Source organism: Dunckerocampus dactyliophorus, chromosome 5 (genome assembly GCF_027744805.1).
Source record: "Dunckerocampus dactyliophorus isolate RoL2022-P2 chromosome 5, RoL_Ddac_1.1, whole genome shotgun sequence".
Taxonomy (NCBI): Eukaryota; Metazoa; Chordata; class Actinopteri; order Syngnathiformes; family Syngnathidae; genus Dunckerocampus; species Dunckerocampus dactyliophorus.
The window spans coordinates 16,451,343-16,469,508 of record NC_072823.1 but is presented as its reverse complement, the minus strand read 5'-3'; the positions used below and the strand labels follow the sequence as shown (position 1 = coordinate 16,469,508).

Here is an 18,166-nt window from a genome sequence, read left to right as displayed (position 1 = left end):
TCAGGAACATAACAATGTATACATTTCTCTCTCTGTTGTGTTTCTCTGCTCTCCTGAGCTTTTTTGTGTAGCAAGAAAAATCACTGTAGGCGTCTTATATGTGATCTAGGTCAGTGGAGATGAGAGTATGTGTGTGTGTGCTGGGAATGACATCATTGCCTTTTCTTTAAATAGCTCCCAGTAGCGTCTGTCACTGTGGTTGTAAGAGTGCTGTGAGTAGATATACCATACCTCAGGGGAAGATTGTGCAGATGCACCCCTTAGTGCGAGCTAATAGTGTTTCGGGATGTGTGTGATTGTACCTCTAAGCTGTGAGTGGGCTGCTTCCATGATCAGTATAGGCCCCTGTATGTGTGTGTGAGGAAAGAGTACGTAGGCAGGGGCAAGGCACACCCATGGTTAACCTCAGGGTGGGGCGTGTTGTTACTCAAGATGTCACAGCCCACCACTATGAGGCTGCAGTCCTTCTGCCCGGCTCTGATTTAAGATACACTGGATGCTCTTAGTGATGTGATGAGTGAAGCTGAGGTGGTTGTCACAATTTATCCTGTTCTACACATCACTTTCCACTGGACGTTATCCCACAGCGTGAACTATAGTTAGCAATCAGAAGCTCACGCTGGCTGCAGCCCTCTTCTCCTCTGCAGTAAAGCATTCTGGCCCAGAGGCATGACTCTGCAGTAGAGGTGTGGGTCAGAGGCTGAAAGGAGAGTGGGAGGGAAAGGAAGGGCATGGCCGCAGCACTGTCAGCAGCATCCACAACCTCCATCCATTTCCAATCTCTTCCTGTCATTAATCTCTTCTTATTTTTTTGGGACTTTTCCCTGATCTTTTTAAGAATGCTTCGTCACTGCAGTGAATCAATAACTGCTTGAATCTAAAATACAGCTGTGTGTGTTGCAGTGAAGTTGCTCAATTTAATGTCAGAACACTCATGATATTGAATTTATTTTTCTGCAGCCTAAGTTGATGGCTAAGGACCTCCTGGACCTGGTGGCCTCACACTTCAACCTCAAGGAGAAGGAATACTTTGGAATTGCATACACAGATGAAACGTAAGTTCTATTAAAATAGTATTGAACTCAGAAGTTAAGTGTACTTGTAATACGTAATGTTTCATCATTCTATGTGTTTGTTGTTGTTTCTGTTTTAGCATCATACAGAGCAATTTTAGCGCAATAATGGCAAGTTAATCTCTATACACAGCTATTATGTGAACATAAGTTGGAGATTAGAAGTCAGTACTTCTTCCATCATACGTCTCTGCAGTGGAGCCTTCAACCTGAAAAACATTACAATTTCTTTTGCTACCGTTTGATGTCACGGCAATGACAATTTTGTTCCAGTGTACAAGCAGAGATCACAGGTCTCTGCCAGCCGCAAGGTTTCCACTGACAACGGTCCCTGAAATACAGAAGAATGACATTTACTGTATTTCCTCATATAATGGCCGGGGATGTTTTTTTTGTTTGTTTTAACTCAGCTACTTAGGGTACAACGGGGGCAAGGTGCTTATTGCTATAAGCCTCTATTTGTGTAAATGCATTTTTCCCATAAAAATGTTTGTAAGTGTTAAGGGAGCATGCAGTACGCATACTGACTGCAGGAATGTCTAATACAATAAAACTGCACATTTTGTAGTGGCCTTTTATTATTTCACTCATCCTTTATTTAAACATATAAGCCTAATTGAGATCAAACATCTCTTTTACAGGAGTGACCTTTTACAATTTAAAAATAGTTACATAGGCCAAGTCAATTCATTTCACATTCCTTTAAAATAGTGTTAAATTCTCCTAACGTAACAAGCTGAGATAAGTTTAAGTCATTTTGCAGATCATTCCATGCAGTGGGTGCAACGTATTGGAATGTTGTCTTACCTAACTCTGTTCTGACTCTAGGAACGACCATCAGTACGTTTTTCGGAGAGCGCAGAGTATACTGTTGTTGGTATTTATGCATGTAGTGTATGTACAGAGGTAAGATGGTAGAAGCCCAGGAATACATTTATAAATGAAAATCAACCAGTGAGTCCACCTGCGAACGTACAGGGATGGAAGCTCACCTGCAGCGTACAATGTACAATGGTGAACACCATTGCCACAGCCAGTCACGAAGCGTAAAGCATTGGTAAACAGTGTCGAGCTTTATGACAAGCCTGGCACACCTGTTCAATAATAGATAGATATGTGAATAATATTTGAGAGAAATAGGTCTTTTGTCTACATAGAAAAAGTTTAAGATCTGTGACTTTAGCAAAAGTGTTTAGTTATTACTAAACGATATGTTTCATAATACTGTAAATATGTAATATATTCTATATTGTGTTAAGGTGTAGTTACTCACTGAAGGGTAGATCTTCTTTTTCTTGGCCATCATTTATCTGTTCACTACTCCTCTGTTTGTCCCGCAAGGAATAAATTCAGCTTTCCGCCCCCCTTCCAGTGAGGTGCGCTCTCTTCTTGTCAGCAGACATCACATCATTCTTTTGTTTTTTTTCCAATCCCTAAATCTTCTCATGTCAGAGTTGAAATGTTGAGCAGCTTTTACTCCATGCTGAACACAGCATGATGTTACCTTTAAAGTCTTCGTAAAATTGAGCTTTACAGATGCACAGCTCTGTAGGTGGTGTGTGTTGTGGTAAAGATGGCTATCATGCACGTGTTATCAGTCATAGTAAAGGTAATTATCTTTCCTAATTGAAGGGAAAAAAGGTACACCATGACATTGCACCCAGCTGAGGCCATTATTTGAGGAAATAGGATAAATGTATTGCTGACCTACAATGACAGACGCGCCACATCATGATCGTCTATGCAAATTCATGTAAATCGAAATGATTTACATTTAGAAAAATAATACCACACTCTGTGTGTTTGTGCGTGTGTGTGTCCTTTGTTTATGGCTCCGTTCACACTGCAGGGTATGATGCCCAATTCAGATTTTTTGTTAAAATCCAATTTTTATGTGGTTGTTCACATTACTAAAAAATGCGACTTGTTAATGTGAAAGCAAAACGTCCGGGAAGTGGCGTGCATGCCCAAAAACATGACGTCACATGTATTTCCATGTGTTTACGAAAATAAAGATTGCTGCGGTGTGTGCTCTCCGTAAAGGAAAACTGCACTTTTTCGGAATTTTGCCCATCATCCACAGTATGAGACATGAACACACGTCCTTCTCTTTTCTGTGTTGTAAAGATATAAAAACAGGTAAAAATAGACAGCTGCCGGTAATGGGACACACCTATGCCACTTACAAAGACCGTTATTAAAACACCTCCAAAAACTTCCAACAAGGTTTTATTGTTTTATATACATGCTGGGACCATGTAGTAACAGGGACATTCATGATAACATATAATACTTACAGTATTTTTTCGTATTTTGGTTCTGTGAAGCATTACCGGAACTTCCTTCCTGGGCGCATTGATTTCACATGGCAACATAGAAACGAACGCCTAGACCTAGCATTAACTTTTCCAGACTCAAAAATAAAAACACAGCAGCAGGTCCAATATGTAGCTTTACCCTTCAGTAGTCGTCTGAAGTGTTGTGAGCACGTTGTGACACGCTGCAGGCGAGTGTGTGGTGAAGCTAGTTGCTAGCCGGCTAGTAGCTAGCCAGTGTGGTGTGGCAAGGTGTTAATACGCCAGTAATGTAGTTGACTGGCGTAACTGTTGATAATATTGATCATAAAAATGTCGCTGTAGCTTTGTTAATATACAGTACACGTCACATTATATGCAATGGGCCGCTGGGCGCTTTTTGGAGTTTTTTTCAGAAGACTTTATAGGCAGAATATGTGTTTCCCATTATGTGCATTCTTAGCGCCGTCTTTTCATCTGTTTTTATATCTTTAGAACGCACCGAAAAGAGAAAAATGTGTTCATGTCTCACAAGGATTGTGGATGATGGGCAAAATTGACTTGTCACTTTTAAGGATTTCGTGCAAGGGGAGTCATTATTTTCTCAACCAAATGATACCACGTAGGAGATTAAGAAGAAAGTGGACAAGAATTTTTGCTATGGCGGTTTGTGTAGAACTTGCTGCGACCTCGGTTCCGAGCAGCGTGTGGGTGGCAGGAGACGCTCCAGTGACCCTTTCTAAAAATAATTTTAGACGGACAAGAAGAAAGTTTGCCTACGGTGAGTACCTTTTATCGCACGGTAACCCACGCCTTTTGATGACGTATAGGTCGGATACATGTGACCTGATTGTTCAGACTGTAGTAGATCGGATACATATCGGATTTATATCTACATACGAACGAGGCCTGAGTCACATTTGAAAAAAATCTGAGCAAAACAATTGGAATTGACCTGCAGTGTGAATGTATGCTTATGTCACCCAAGGGGAGGGAGGGTACGTAATAGAGGGGGTAAGAGGGAAAGACTGTCAGAAGCAACAGTATTCATAATTTTTCTCTTGCGTATCTTAATAGGGTGCTGATTACTGTAGTTTTGTTTCCTCACTCCTTAGGGGCCATTTTAGCTGGCTGCAGCTGGACCGCAGAGTATTAGAACATGAATTCCCCAAGAAATCTGGGCCCATTGTCCTCTACTTCTGTGTCAGGTGAGTCTATATCCACTTTATCACTTACTAATGGAGGATTGTGCTTGAGAGAGAAATACCTGTACAGTGTGAGGTGACCGTGCGTTTGCATATGCACAATCCTTGTGGTGCGAGGAGCACATTAACAGGGTCAGCTATTTTGCACCCCAATAAAATTGCTTTGACCCCAGTGTTTAACTCCCGCCGTGGGGCCTCTCAGCCAATCACGAGCGTCATTGACCTCGTGAATGCACCGCATGTTTTCCCATAGGGAAGCTTTACCATTTCCTGCTCTACAACCAAAGAACGGGCATTTTTATGTCGAGGAGCAAACATCTCTGGCTACTACGCTTCTTGTATGAAAACGATTCACAGTTTGTATGTGACGCCTCCACACACGTAAACATGCAACCTCAGTAAGCCCGAAGTGAAAAGCATGGGCTTTGTTATTGGCCGACTGAAGTTCTTTGTTCCCAACACATCCGGATAATGTCATTGCCCACTCCCCCTCCTGAAAGGTCGCCATTGGCTAGCAAAGCGCATAGCAACGTGATACACATGACTAAACAATGTGGACAAGAAATAATTTCCGGGTTGACATTTACAACAGGACCAATCTAATGATACAATGTGACAATTGTTCGGCAGAAACATGTTCTTTTCTCATGGAGGAATTTTTCACATTATTAGCCAAAAGCACTGTGTCTGCAACAAAGAAATGTTTGTTTTAATATGTACAGTAGTTGCTGCTCTCTTATTGCCTTATTTATTTTTACTTGTTGTCACGCCAATAACTTTTAAATAATAGCTTTATATTCACTCAGCTGGTAGTCAGGTGGTAGTAATAGTGCCTAATCACCCTAAGGCAGGGTTGGGAACCTTTTTGGCTAAGAGAGCCATGAAAGCCACATATTTTAAAATGTATTTCTGTGAGAGCCATATAATAATTTTTAACACTTGTGCATTTTTAAGCAAGACTGACAATTTTAGAATATAACAAGTCTCTGAATATATTCTTTTTAATAACGTTATACTGAAGCTAACCAATAATAAATCAAATACTTCTTACCATTAACGTGACTTCTGTTGCTGCATGGTTTTGCATCGTACTCGGTACCTTTCTTTTCACAATCTTCTTTGTCAAAAAGGCTCTGCAGAATTAGCTAGCTGACTGCGATTTCTGTAATGTTTTACTTTAAAACGTCAGTGAAAAAAATATATATATACTTTTTATCGTGTTAAGAAATGTCTGAGAGCCAGATATAGTAATCAAAAGAGCCACATATGGCTCCCGAGCCATAGGTTCCCTACCCCTGCACTTTCGGGCTGAATCTTCATCTTATGCACTGGTTCTTGAACCTCTTCAAAATGTGTTATATTGTATACACCCTTTTTAGAGTACAAAGGTTAAAAATATATGGTTATTTAGTGAACATAACTGTTATTCTAGACCCCTAATATATGAAGGTGTTAGCTGTTTTGGGATGTTGTGGGTGTGCGTCCTGAACAGTGACTTCAGTTAAAGGTTTCATACCCCTCTTCTCTGCCATAGCTCAGTTCAGTCACAGACTTCACTCCCTTACATCAGTCATGCACACACACACACATGCAGATATAAGACTGACAGAAGAACAATCAACCCAAATGTCAACCCTGAATCCATTACCAGTCCAAGCATATTGTTTTCACAAGCATAATGTATACTGATGTTTTGTGTGTTATGCATAATAAATGTCAGGCTGACCTGTGCGTGTGGCTCATCAAGAGTGTAGCTTTAATTAAATGTTTATACTGAATATTGATTGGGCTTTCTCTTGCAGCTTAATTGGTAAAGCGATAGGAGCCCTTCTTCATTGATTCCCTTTTGATCCCCTACAATCTACAGTACACAAGCAGTTTTATATGAGACCGAAAGATATGTTTATATTTGTATGAAGGAATGTGTTTGGGATAATAAGTGCACTGTTTGCATAGCATCTTTTAACACTGATGTTCATCCGAGAAGCGTGGACCATGAGTAGCTTCCTTACATACAAATCAAATCAAAGTTTATTTGCATGACACCTTACAACATCCCAATGATGCCCCAGGTGCTTCACAAGACTAAAAACAACTTACAGCAAATAAGTACAAATAAGAAGTGGGTAAGACTGAATAAGATATAATAAGAACAAGTAAAACAAAAATAGATATACATTTACAGAATCACATCTAAAAGTCTTACACTCATCACGTGCCAAATGTCAGTCTGAATAAATTTGTTTTTAAATAAGATGTAAAAGCTGTTACAGTAAGTCCGTGATAAACCATAGCGGGAGTTCCAAAGCTTGGGGGCAAAGGCAGCAAAAGAATGATCCCCCCATTTTTTTTGCCACAGTAGCTTCCCACTGGTTGTGCATGCATGCATTCATGAGCTAAATTTAGAATACATTATTATGTTACTTCCCTGCACACTGCTCGGCCAGAAGTGGGTTACTGTGCTTTGCTCTCCAGCGTGCGTGTATGTGTATTATTACTGTATGCGCGCGTGGAATCGCTACAAGATGTTGAGGCGATGTGTGATAAATTGCATCACATGCACATTTAGAGTGCGTTTGGGTGGGGGGGTGCGGGGGTTTACAGGGCAGTACGGTGAGAGCCATGTTTTATGGAGGTGAATGAGAGGCAGAGGCTCACAAACACAGAGGGATATTGTGCCCCCTTCTGGTCATTTTTCCCATCACACGTCCAATGTTTCAACTCACTAGCCAAAACGTTAGGTACACGTGCACATTCTAATGGAATCCAATAAAAGAGTGTCTTTATGACTATTATGCTTACATTGTAATATGTCCATTATCTTATATTTAGCTACATTAGAGAGACAAAATATAACAAAAGCATGACACACAATGATAACCATATTGTTAAATTTATGCCTCTGATAGTGTCAATATAGCGTTCCCTCGTTTAACGCGGGGGTTAAGTTCCAAAACATACCAGTGTTAAGTGAAATCCGTGTAGTAGAAGTTGATTTTTTTTTTTGTTTTTTATATGTTTTTTTGTTCATTATATATTTTTCCATTTACAGCATGTTTTTCGTTTACAGGATATGTTTTTCTGTTTATTAAATGCTTTTTTGTTTACGTCCCCCTTCCTCGATGATGGCTTTAAATTTGCTCACGTATGCCTCTGCCGCGGCATCCGCAGAGGCTGCCTCTCCATCGTCTTGTTGCAGACAGTTAAAGCTCTTATTGTATCCTTGTTAAAACTTATTGCTGCAGTCGTCCTTATGTTATTTTCCTCCTTTTTTATGGTACGAACTGAAGATTAATTTATTCCGTAATGGCGCCCTACAGCTGCGTAAGATCTATGTTCCTTCAGCATGTTCAGAATTCCAACTTTTGGTGCATCCTCCTCTGCCTTTTGGGTGCAACTGTTGGTGCAGAGCGTTTAGTCGACATTCTGAGTTTTGTCGGGGAGAAAACTTGCAAACATACAGCACTAAAGAGCCACACTGCTACCGATCGAACAATTATGTAAATTAGGCAAGCTGGACCTGCGATTGGCTGGCGACCAGTCCAGGGTCTACCCCGCCTCTCGCCCGAAGTCAGCTGGGATTGGCTCCAGCATGCCCCTGTGACCCTTATGAGGAGAAGCGGTATAGAAAATGGATGGATGGATGGAGGCAAGCTGAACCCATTCTGTACTGTACAGGACACATGGCATGGAGGATATTGATTGATGTTCTACAGTCCCTTAGCCAATTGGACACAACTCTTAAATTGGGTGCAACTAATAAAATGGTCCATAACTGTAGGTGTTTTGAACTACTGTATGTTACTGCATGATGTTTTCTACAGTAAATCAAGTTTTAAAATCTGCACCATCTCTGTATGTAATGATGCATTTTCAGCAAAAAGTTGTGCCACTGAAGACTACGTAGTTTGGCAACTGCTTGACTTCTTTTTCTTCATTTTCAGGTTCTACATAGAGAGTATATCATACTTGAAGGACAATGCCACTATCGAGCTGTTTTTTCTCAATGCCAAGTCCATCATCTACAAGGTAAACCACCGCTGTGATGCCACGATTTTTACTGTTGGGGATAAAAAAATCCCTCTGACAAATAGTGTGCAGTTTTCATTCCAAATGTTTTTGCAGATATGAGTAGTTTTCCTTCTGGACAACTGCTAAAGAAGGGGTGTGGGGTATTTGATTAGATTAGATTTGTCAAGTTCTGATACATTCTGTTAGGCTGACTTTAGCAATAGAAATCAAAACAAAAACAGCAGAGAATATGAATCAGTTGCATCAGCTGTTCCCCACCATATTTAGCTGAGCAAGTAATGATTTGTACCATTTATGGCCATCTGCTCTGTGTGGCACAATACTCATAGATGCTGCTTATTGGAAGAACTGAGTGACAAGAAGGTTTTTTTGGCGTCCAGAAGGGGGCACACGTGACCTAAAATTATCGCTCAATTCCATATGTTTTCAGATTTATTTTCCAGCCTGAATGAAACAAATTTGAGCGCTCCCATTTGCTCTCATAGTACACAGCTCATCTGTGTTTTAATCCCCACTCAATACTCACTCATAGAGAATCTATTATATCGATTAAATCCCTCGTGAGAAGAACAGAGATAAATGCCAATCAACAGCTCCTGTTTGGAAGCACCACTGCCTTGCACCTTACCACTTCTCCAACACATATGTTAATTTGTGATGTACAGAAATAACTCACAAATTTTGTAGTGTTTAAAGGGGGGACACAGTGGGTGTTGCACTTAGTCTGTCTCATGTTTCATCCCGGCTGTCTGATCTTACCAATCTAATTAAGAGGTAGATTGTCAGGAGGACATTCCTGACATACTTGACCCACTATTCACTTCTCAACCACCCCTCCACCTTCATATACATTGAATAATGTAAAACCTCTCAGGAAAAAGCAGTTAATGCATGACCAATGTACCAGTTTAATGTCAAGTCATCCCGGAAAAAAACAAATATGCTATCAGAAATAAGTCACGAATAATAAATATCCAGACGTTCCAAGTCTCCCCTTGACCACTAAATCCCCTCCCCCAACCCGCGCCTTAATCTCCTAGCTCCATCCACATGAGGAGGTCATGAAATCTGAGAAGAGCTAAACAGAGGAGCACTTGTAGGCAGATGAAAAAGCGTTACCAACCAATCTTGGGGCAAACCATGAACATCAGAGAACATCTCTACGGTCCACGCCCAGTTTTGCCACAGTGCCGTATTCAGTGTTGTTTTTGGCAGCCGTTTTATTTTTAGTCTTCGTTTTAGTCTTTAGGACGAACATGCTTCTTGTTTTTGTCACATTTTAGTCAGTTCTATATGTGATAGTTTTAGATCCAGTTTTCGTTGACAAAAACAAAAACCAAAAAAAAACAATTTAGTGGAGTTTTAATCGATAAAACTAAAAATGTTCCGTTTTAGTAAAAAAAAAAAAAGAAATTAATCATTTATGTCTAAGTATTGGAAATTAGATGAGGAAAAAAACAAATATAGGATATAATTACTGCATCTCTGTATACAAAGTACACCTCCTGTAAAGGTTTAGAAGTGAATACTAAATCAAATGTAGGTATAGCATATCTTAAAAAAACATAATATACACAAGTATATACGTATATATTTATTCTGCACACCATTTTGACAAAATCGTAGCATATTAATAAAATGGAAGGGCCTTAACTATCAACCAAGCAAAACAAAAATAGATTTTGATAGCTTATTAACCACTTGGCTGGCACCCACCCAGTACTGAAGCCTTCAGACTTTTTTTTCTTCCTGAGCAATGGCCAAAAATACAATGTATCTGAACTGTTGAGTTTTTTTGTGCGTGTGTGTGTCTCCCAACTTTATTGTAAGCGCCACAAACACCACAAGTCATGGTTGGGGCTGCATGGCGTCACTGACGTATCCTTGTGGCTTGTGGCCCAAAGCTAGCAGACTCTACGTATGATAACAAAGCACATAAACTCCACCTGTTTAACGTACTGTATTGCAACGTGCTGACAGAACATAAACGCATAAAGAGATAGCCACACCGTCACCGAATGTACAGCGGTGTTAAAGAGCACAGCCACAGGTCTGCAATGTTACATTTCCCTCCACATCCATGTTTCAACATTACCACTTGCTGTTCGGTCAAAAATCCCTGCATGTTCTACAGTCACATCACAGTTAACTTTGGCCTGAAGTTAGCGCTATGTCGCGCCAGGACGTGTGTGGCTTTAGGCTTAGTATGAAATTTATCACAAGCCAATTGTCGAATAACATTGTATGTATATGATATGTTAACACAACTTGTTGTATCTTACAGTACCTTCGAAACAATATCAGTGTGACGAGCCTTCAGGTGCTTGAGATTACAGCCATGATTACCGCAGCCTTTCTGCACATTGCACTCAGTTTTTCTTTTGGATGGATTATATTTAAAGTATATCCGCAAATCAGTGCGTTGTTTCCCACCAAAAAGGGCTCTCGTTGCCCACGTCACCGGCCACCTGCTGAGCAGGAAGTGTGCTGCATGCTAAGCTAGCATGCATTGCTACGTTTTAATTTTGTACTGAAAGATTACACACACAATAAGCAGAAATGTCATGCAATTTAAACGTACGATAGATCACCTATTGACATTTTCGTCCAGTCTCGTCTCATCAACGAAAACTCACACGACTTGTCATGTTTTAGTCATCAAAAGGGCCATGTTTAGCTCATCACCATCTCGTTTTCATCATGAAAAAAAGCTTTGTCAATTAAATAATTTCATCATCGTCGTTGACAAAAACAACACTGGTCGTATTTCCTTAACCTGGGGCTTTACTTATAAAGTTTTCGTATGCACAAAATGGGGCCAAAAAGTTTTCCGCACCTGTATTTGTAGCTGAGTGAAACCTTTGATTTAAAATACTGTGTTTTTTGTTGTGAACATTCTCAAAACTTGCATTTACGTTTTGATGGAACATTATTTTCGTTACAGTTGCTGTTGCATGGGGGACCCTTTATAGCGACGCCCACCGGGAGAAACGCGGTTCTGCTGCCTGTCACTGCGCAATACGTACCCGGAAAGCAATCGGTTCCGTGCATGCACAAGACTACGTCACTTCCTCCTTTAGCTAATTTTTATGACAGCGCTTCTGCGACATCCCGTGCTGTGGTAGTTATTATTTTTTTTAATGTATGGCCATAAATGGTCAATAACCATACTTCATATATGTAATATGTTGGGAGGTTATTTTATAAGTGACTCTTGTTAAAATACTTCGTTAGCATGGGGATGTTTCTATTGTCTTATGACATCCACCAAGACTGAGCTACGTAAAAACTTTCACGTAGCGCAGACGTAAACGTCATATCCGGTTACGTGTCACATACATAAATTAATACAATAAAACACATGATCTAGCTAACCATGTGGTTAGCATGTTGGCTAACACAGTCACAGTCTGGAGATCGGGAAGACCTGGGTTCGATTCTCCCTTGGGCATCTCTGTGTGGAGTTTGCATGTTCTCCCCGTGCGTGCGTGGGTTTTCTCCGGGTACTCTGGTTTCCTCCCACATTCCAAAAACGTGCATGTTAGGTTAATTGGTGACTCTAAATTGTCCATAGGTATGAATGTGAGTGTGAATGGTTGTTTGTCTATATGTGCCCTGCGATTGGCTGGCTACCAGTCCAGGGTGTACCCCGCCTGTCGCCTGAAGTCAGCTGGGATAGGCTCCAGCATGCCTCATGACTCATTAAATATGGACGCCGCATTCATGAGCCACTTTGCATTGACCATTTATGGCGAATTGAAGGCGTGGAGAAAGCGTGACGTTGGGTGGAGTTGCGTACACACGTTTGGACAGCAGGTGAAGCACAAATTGTGTGAATGTATGCGTACGCCACATTTTGTAGGTCTGAATATTGTTGTTTGTCCGTACGCACATTTTGGGTTTCTGGCGTACGCAGACTTTTAGTCAAATTTCCACGCACAGTTTTAGTGAGGTCCCTGGTCTTAATGTCCCGCTCATGTTTCTCTTTTCCTTTTGTAGGAGCTCATCGAAGTGGACAGCGAAGTTGTCTTTGAACTGGCGTCCTACATTCTCCAAGTAAGCTTTTACCCTCCCCACACACACTTGATCCAAGGAAGCAGTCACCCTCCACAATGTAGCCACAAGTGTTTGATGCTAATTGACAAGGATCAAACTCTTATTATGTAATGCACTCATCCGTCTGTCAGTGATTGAGTAAAGATGTGTCCAAGTTGAAATTCTAAAAAGCCTCAACTGTCTGTTGGCTCCCATCTAAATTCTTGGCTGCCCTCAGCCTCTTCTCATGTAACCTACCATCAGAAGCAGCTGGGTGATGCTTTTAGTTCACAGTCACTTTATGGGATTTGTGCGTGCATGTGTGTGCGAGTGCAGGTGCAAACGTGTATATCCTCCTCTTTAAGCTTTCAAAGATTATCGTTTTATGTTTCTCTGTGATTGCAGCAGAGAATTTCTAGAGTTTACAATCACCAATGCAGCGTTTTATTATGGTTACTCTGTGCTCACACATTCATATATCTGCTTTGTTCCACAGGAGGCTAAAGGTGATTTCACCAGGTAAGATAGCTTCCTTTGGCCCGTCTTGTCGATTCAGTCACTGATTGACAGTGATGGCTTTCATATCATTAAACAAGTTAGTCACCCTCCACAAACAGTGACAGTTATTCTTACATCATTACAGCTTGTTTAACATGTTAAACAGGCCTGCTGCTCATATTAGAAAGAATTAATCACATGCATGTGCAATTTAAAAGCAGCCTTTAAAAGTCATAAAAAACATAAATGGACATCAAAGTTCACTCTTTTTCAGTAACTAAATGATTGAGATCAAAGTGAAAATCTTCCATGAAAGAGTGGAGGGCATAGAGGAAAACAACCAACATTTTACTTCCCCTAGATGTAATTTACAGGTGCCAGTGCCAATCCCAGTCCCTATATTGGATGTGACATTAAGAGCCTGTCCACACAGGAATGTTTTCAGGTCGAAACGGTAAAGTAGCTTATCGTTTTAGCGTTTTATCCACACGGCAACGGTGCCCTTTAATAGTTGGGGAGTTTTTTAAACGGCTTCTAGAGTGGGAAAATCTGACAATGCCGCTTTGTCGTTGTCCTACGGACAAGCAAAACACTACTTTCTGAAAACAATGTGGTACTGCTGCTGGAAAGCTAACATAATATTTTGACACTCTCCTGATTTTTGTCTTATACTCCAAAGTTCGCAGAAGTAATTCCACTTCAGACCTTATGCAAATGCATTCTTACTTCTTCTCGTATAGTTTTGGTGTGTGACGTGGTTCTTTCTGTGTGTCTGTTTTCAGCGCCACATGTAGGTGTGCCCTATTTATTTGTATATATCATTTTCACCTAGTGATCCGTTCTGTGTGGACGTGACTTTTAGCTGATCCAACACTGTGTCGACACATTTTCTTTTCTACCCGTCAAAAAAGCAACAAAAAAACAAAACACGAGCGTTCTCAGGGCCTAACACAATGTAGGTCATTCCTACACAGTCAATCGAGAAAAGAGAACGTTTTTGTTTCGAGTGATGCCCCAAATGTGCTTCTCTGTGATGTATGACAGACTGCAGAAGCCTCTACCTCTGACCTGGTTTCCTCAAGCCAAATATCCTACACACTCGGCTCGGAATGTGACGAACTCTAGTGACATTCCTTTCAGCCTACTCTCTACTTTTTCCTTACCCCTCCATCACATGCACCCTAAAAGCCCTATAGATCCCTCCTCCTCAATGCCATATGCAACTTTGCCCAGTAACTCTACCCTGCTGGTTCTCAGATTTCAATACACAGCAATTTACTCTTTCAATAAATGGTCAACACAGGTGAATGTGAGTGTTATTCCAAACATGTTTTATTTTATTTTACACTGCGCTAGAATAAAAGAGTCATTCAAAATGCGTGCAATATATGTGGTTTTCACTACAGGTACACTAGTGCATGTACTGTGGTGTGAAAGAGTTTGCCCCCTTCCTGATTTTTTTTTTTTTTGCATGTTTGTCACACTTAAATGTGTCAGATCATCAAACAAATCTAAATATTTGTCAATGACAACACAAATGAACACAGAATGGAGTTTTTGAATTCAGCGTTTTATTGTTAATGGAGAAAAAAAATCCAAACCTACATGCCCTGTGTGGGGAAAAAGTGATTTCCCCCTAAATCTAATAACTGGTTGGGCCACCCTTAGCAGCAACAACTGCAATCAAGTGTTAGCGATAACTTGCGATGAGTTTCTGTGGAGTGCACTGTGGAGGAATTTGGATCATTGTCCTGCTGCAGAACCCAAATTGGTTTCAGCTTGAGGTCACGAACCGATGGCCGGACATTATCCTTCAGGATAGCAGAATTCATGGTTCCATTTATCACAGCAAGTCTTCCAGGTCCTGAAGCAGCAAAACATTTGCAGACCATCATACTACCACCACCATATTTTCCTGTTGGTTATATGTTCTTTTTCTGAAATGCGGTGTTACTTGTATGCCAGATGTAACAAGACACACACCTTGCAAAAAGTTAAAGTTTTGACTCATCAGACCACAGATATCCCTTTTCCACTGTGCCTGGTTCGGAGCTTTTTTGGAGCTGGTTCTCAGAGCTTTGGCTTTCCATTGTCATGCTTCCACAGTTGGTTCGACCTGAAACCCTTTTTTTGGTTTAACTCTGGCTCAAAAAGCTGCTTTTATTACATTCCTCTACTACCCCACTCACTATTAGCGGTGTTTTGAGAACCCAGCACGTCCCCTCTTGCCACCGAGAACACGGTTTAGCAAAGCAAGTATGCTGCATGTGGACTGTCATGGCGAACTGACGCACAAGGGGCTTCAAAGTCTATAAACTTATATACTTTATATAGACACAGCCACAAATGTTGCTCAGATTGAAGTTACAGATGTCTGCCATCTCCCGGTAGAAAGTATTAACTATATGAGGCATCATATTTGCAGAAATGGCTTGTTAAATTCAGCAATGTTGCTTGTTGCTGATTTTGGGCGCTTAAAGGGTTAAGTGTGACAAACATGCAAAAATTAAGAAATCAGGAAGCGTGCAAACACTTTTTCACACCACTGCATGCTATCTACTTCAGCTGTAAGGTGCTGCAAAAGCAGCATGAAAATTCTGCCTGAATTTGACCTCGACAAATTGTATGGTATGAAGCGTATAGAAGGTACGCCAACATTAGAATTAGATATATAAAATAGTCTGGTGCCATCTCTGTCAGGCATCAACAAATACGTTCACTTGGTAAAGAACAATCGTGCAGATTCTTGCTGGGAGCTCTTTAAGGCTCGGAGCTCCCAGGGCTTTCCCCAATCTTCTGGGGCTTGGCAGATAGGCTCCTGGATTAGGTCGAGGTTTCATGACCGCTTGCCAACAGTGGTCTGAAAACGCCTTCTCGGACCAAGTCTCTTTGGCTCCCTGCCTCCTTTACTCTTTGTGTTTTTTTCTCTCCCATGTCTGCTCCTTTTCCTTTTTAATCTTCCTTTAATAAGGTTTAAGATTTTTCTCTATTTCCTGTTACTTGATTCTTGCCCGTCTCCAACTGTGTGCATGCTGAGTGCCAGAGTCTCCAAAACAAAGAGAACATACTGTCATTTTTGCAACTTGATTTAACGTCATCTTACTTGATTTAATGTTGTGCTTACTAATGTAACATAAGTTTCTCAGTGTGACTTAAAAGCTCTTTCAACCATCTTATGGATGTCTTCTACAGAGTTCTTACCAGGCCTTGTGGTCTTTCTTTCCTAGTAATGATGCAACCAGGTCTGACCTGAAAAAGCTGCCTGCTCTGCCCACCCAGGCCCTCAAGGAGCACCCATCCCTGGCCTACTGGTGAGAGGCCAACCACATATCCTCATTGCCCTCTCCTGTCACCTTTTTTATCATATCTTCTTCTCTCACAGTGAGGAGCGGGTCATCGAACACTACAAGAAGCTCAACGGGCAGTCCAGAGGGCAAGCCATTGTAAAGTGAGTGTTAGCGTATGTCCACCACTTTGGACGAGTACTGCATTCTGTAAAAGTCTCACACGTGTTGTCTGTCTCTTCCTCACAGCTACATGAGCATTGTAGAGTCCCTGCCCACATATGGAGTACATTACTATGCTGTAAAGGTACAGTTTTACTACCCTGCCCCCCCAACCCCCAAACCCACCCACCCCACTTTTCACCACATATGTTGTTTTTCATTCTGGACTTGCAAGTAGGCAGTTTGGGACTTTGGGAGTCATAATGGTGCTCAAGGCTTTTTGCTGGCACTATTTCTGGTGATGTCAACCCCTCCACATGCTCATACGTGATGTTTTCATTATTGTTTTGTTTTAGGATAAGCAGGGAATTCCCTGGTGGCTGGGCCTGAGCTATAAAGGCATCTTTCAGTATGACCATCAGGACAAAGTTAAGCCCAGAAAGGTGAGATGACCCCTCAGAACCACAGCTGTCATTATTTCTCCATTGGCAATACAATCTAGATGGTGATAAAAATGTTTTTATGCTGAAAACTCCTGTGGGCCGGGGTGTTTACTCGGAGTAGGCCTTTCTTTGTGCATCTGCATCTCTATATTCATATTTCCATGCATCCAGCAGCAATTTATATTTAAACCGCACTGGAATCTTCAGGTTTACAGATGGCATGTGCGCTTTATCAACATTAGTAACCATATTTACTCGGGGTGCATGATAATTATTGGACCGATAATTATCCGGCCGATATGAGGAATTATGACGTCATACCGATAAATCCAGTAACATTAAAAATAACTCTGATAACCGATATTTTTTTCAAAAACTATCCAATGACTATCGAATTACCCGTACTGTGGTGTGTGTTCCTGGGATAAGGTGAGCAAGTCAAGCGCTCCTTTTCTGTGACATGCTGCACACCTCCCCTGAGCTCACTTGTATACAATCATGGCGTTGATCGTGTGGGACTTTTTTGCCTTATCAGCCACCTGAAACGCCAGCATCGCTACGACTGTGTTTTGAAAGCCTACGAAGATGCCAGCGCTGTTAAAGAAGCGGACACACAGCTAGCCACACTGAACGACTCTCAAGCCCAGAGGCCACTATTAGATGAAAGAGTAATTTTATTATGCTTTACCTCCTTGCTTACGTCAAATATGTTTCTTTGTTGGTAATCTCTTGTCCTTCCTGTGACTAAATAGTCACTATTCGGTTTTTATCCCTCAGCGAACACATGACGATGCTTGACAAATTCTAGTGTCTGGAGATGTTTAGCATCCTGTACTCTCCTTTCTTCACTCACCTTTGGCTCCTCGTTGCTTATGGGGCCTTGATCGCTGGCGTTCTGCCTCCTCTGACAGAGTGTTAATAGATTTAACAACATTGCTGCATACTGAACAGCCACTAACACACTCTGAGACCCATAAACATGCAAACACTCCCACAGGAACTGGACTGAGCAATGAACTTAACATCCTGATGAATACATCCTGTCTACTGCCACTTTTCCTGTTTGCCGCTTAGTCTGTAACAGTTGTCATCAAGGCATGTCATTATTACTGTGTGAACTAAGTAAGGTAGAAGTTGTAG

General features: G+C 41.2%; 1 protein-coding gene across 14 annotated transcripts in view; it reads left to right on the top strand.

Moving 5' to 3' along the window:
- The window catches only part of frmd4a (FERM domain containing 4A), a 126,017-nt gene that overhangs the window by 89,166 nt on the left and 18,685 nt on the right, over positions 1-18,166 (top strand). For all 14 annotated transcript variants that reach the window (XM_054777031.1, XM_054777035.1, XM_054777043.1 and 11 more), the window contains 9 exons: positions 961-1,055; positions 4,483-4,575; positions 8,517-8,601; positions 12,604-12,660; positions 13,136-13,158; positions 16,365-16,448; positions 16,520-16,585; positions 16,671-16,728; positions 16,940-17,026. In XM_054777031.1, the coding sequence (XP_054633006.1) occupies positions 961-1,055; positions 4,483-4,575; positions 8,517-8,601; positions 12,604-12,660; positions 13,136-13,158; positions 16,365-16,448; positions 16,520-16,585; positions 16,671-16,728; positions 16,940-17,026 (648 nt within the window). The remainder of the gene's footprint in view (positions 1-960; positions 1,056-4,482; positions 4,576-8,516; positions 8,602-12,603; positions 12,661-13,135; positions 13,159-16,364; positions 16,449-16,519; positions 16,586-16,670; positions 16,729-16,939; positions 17,027-18,166) is intronic.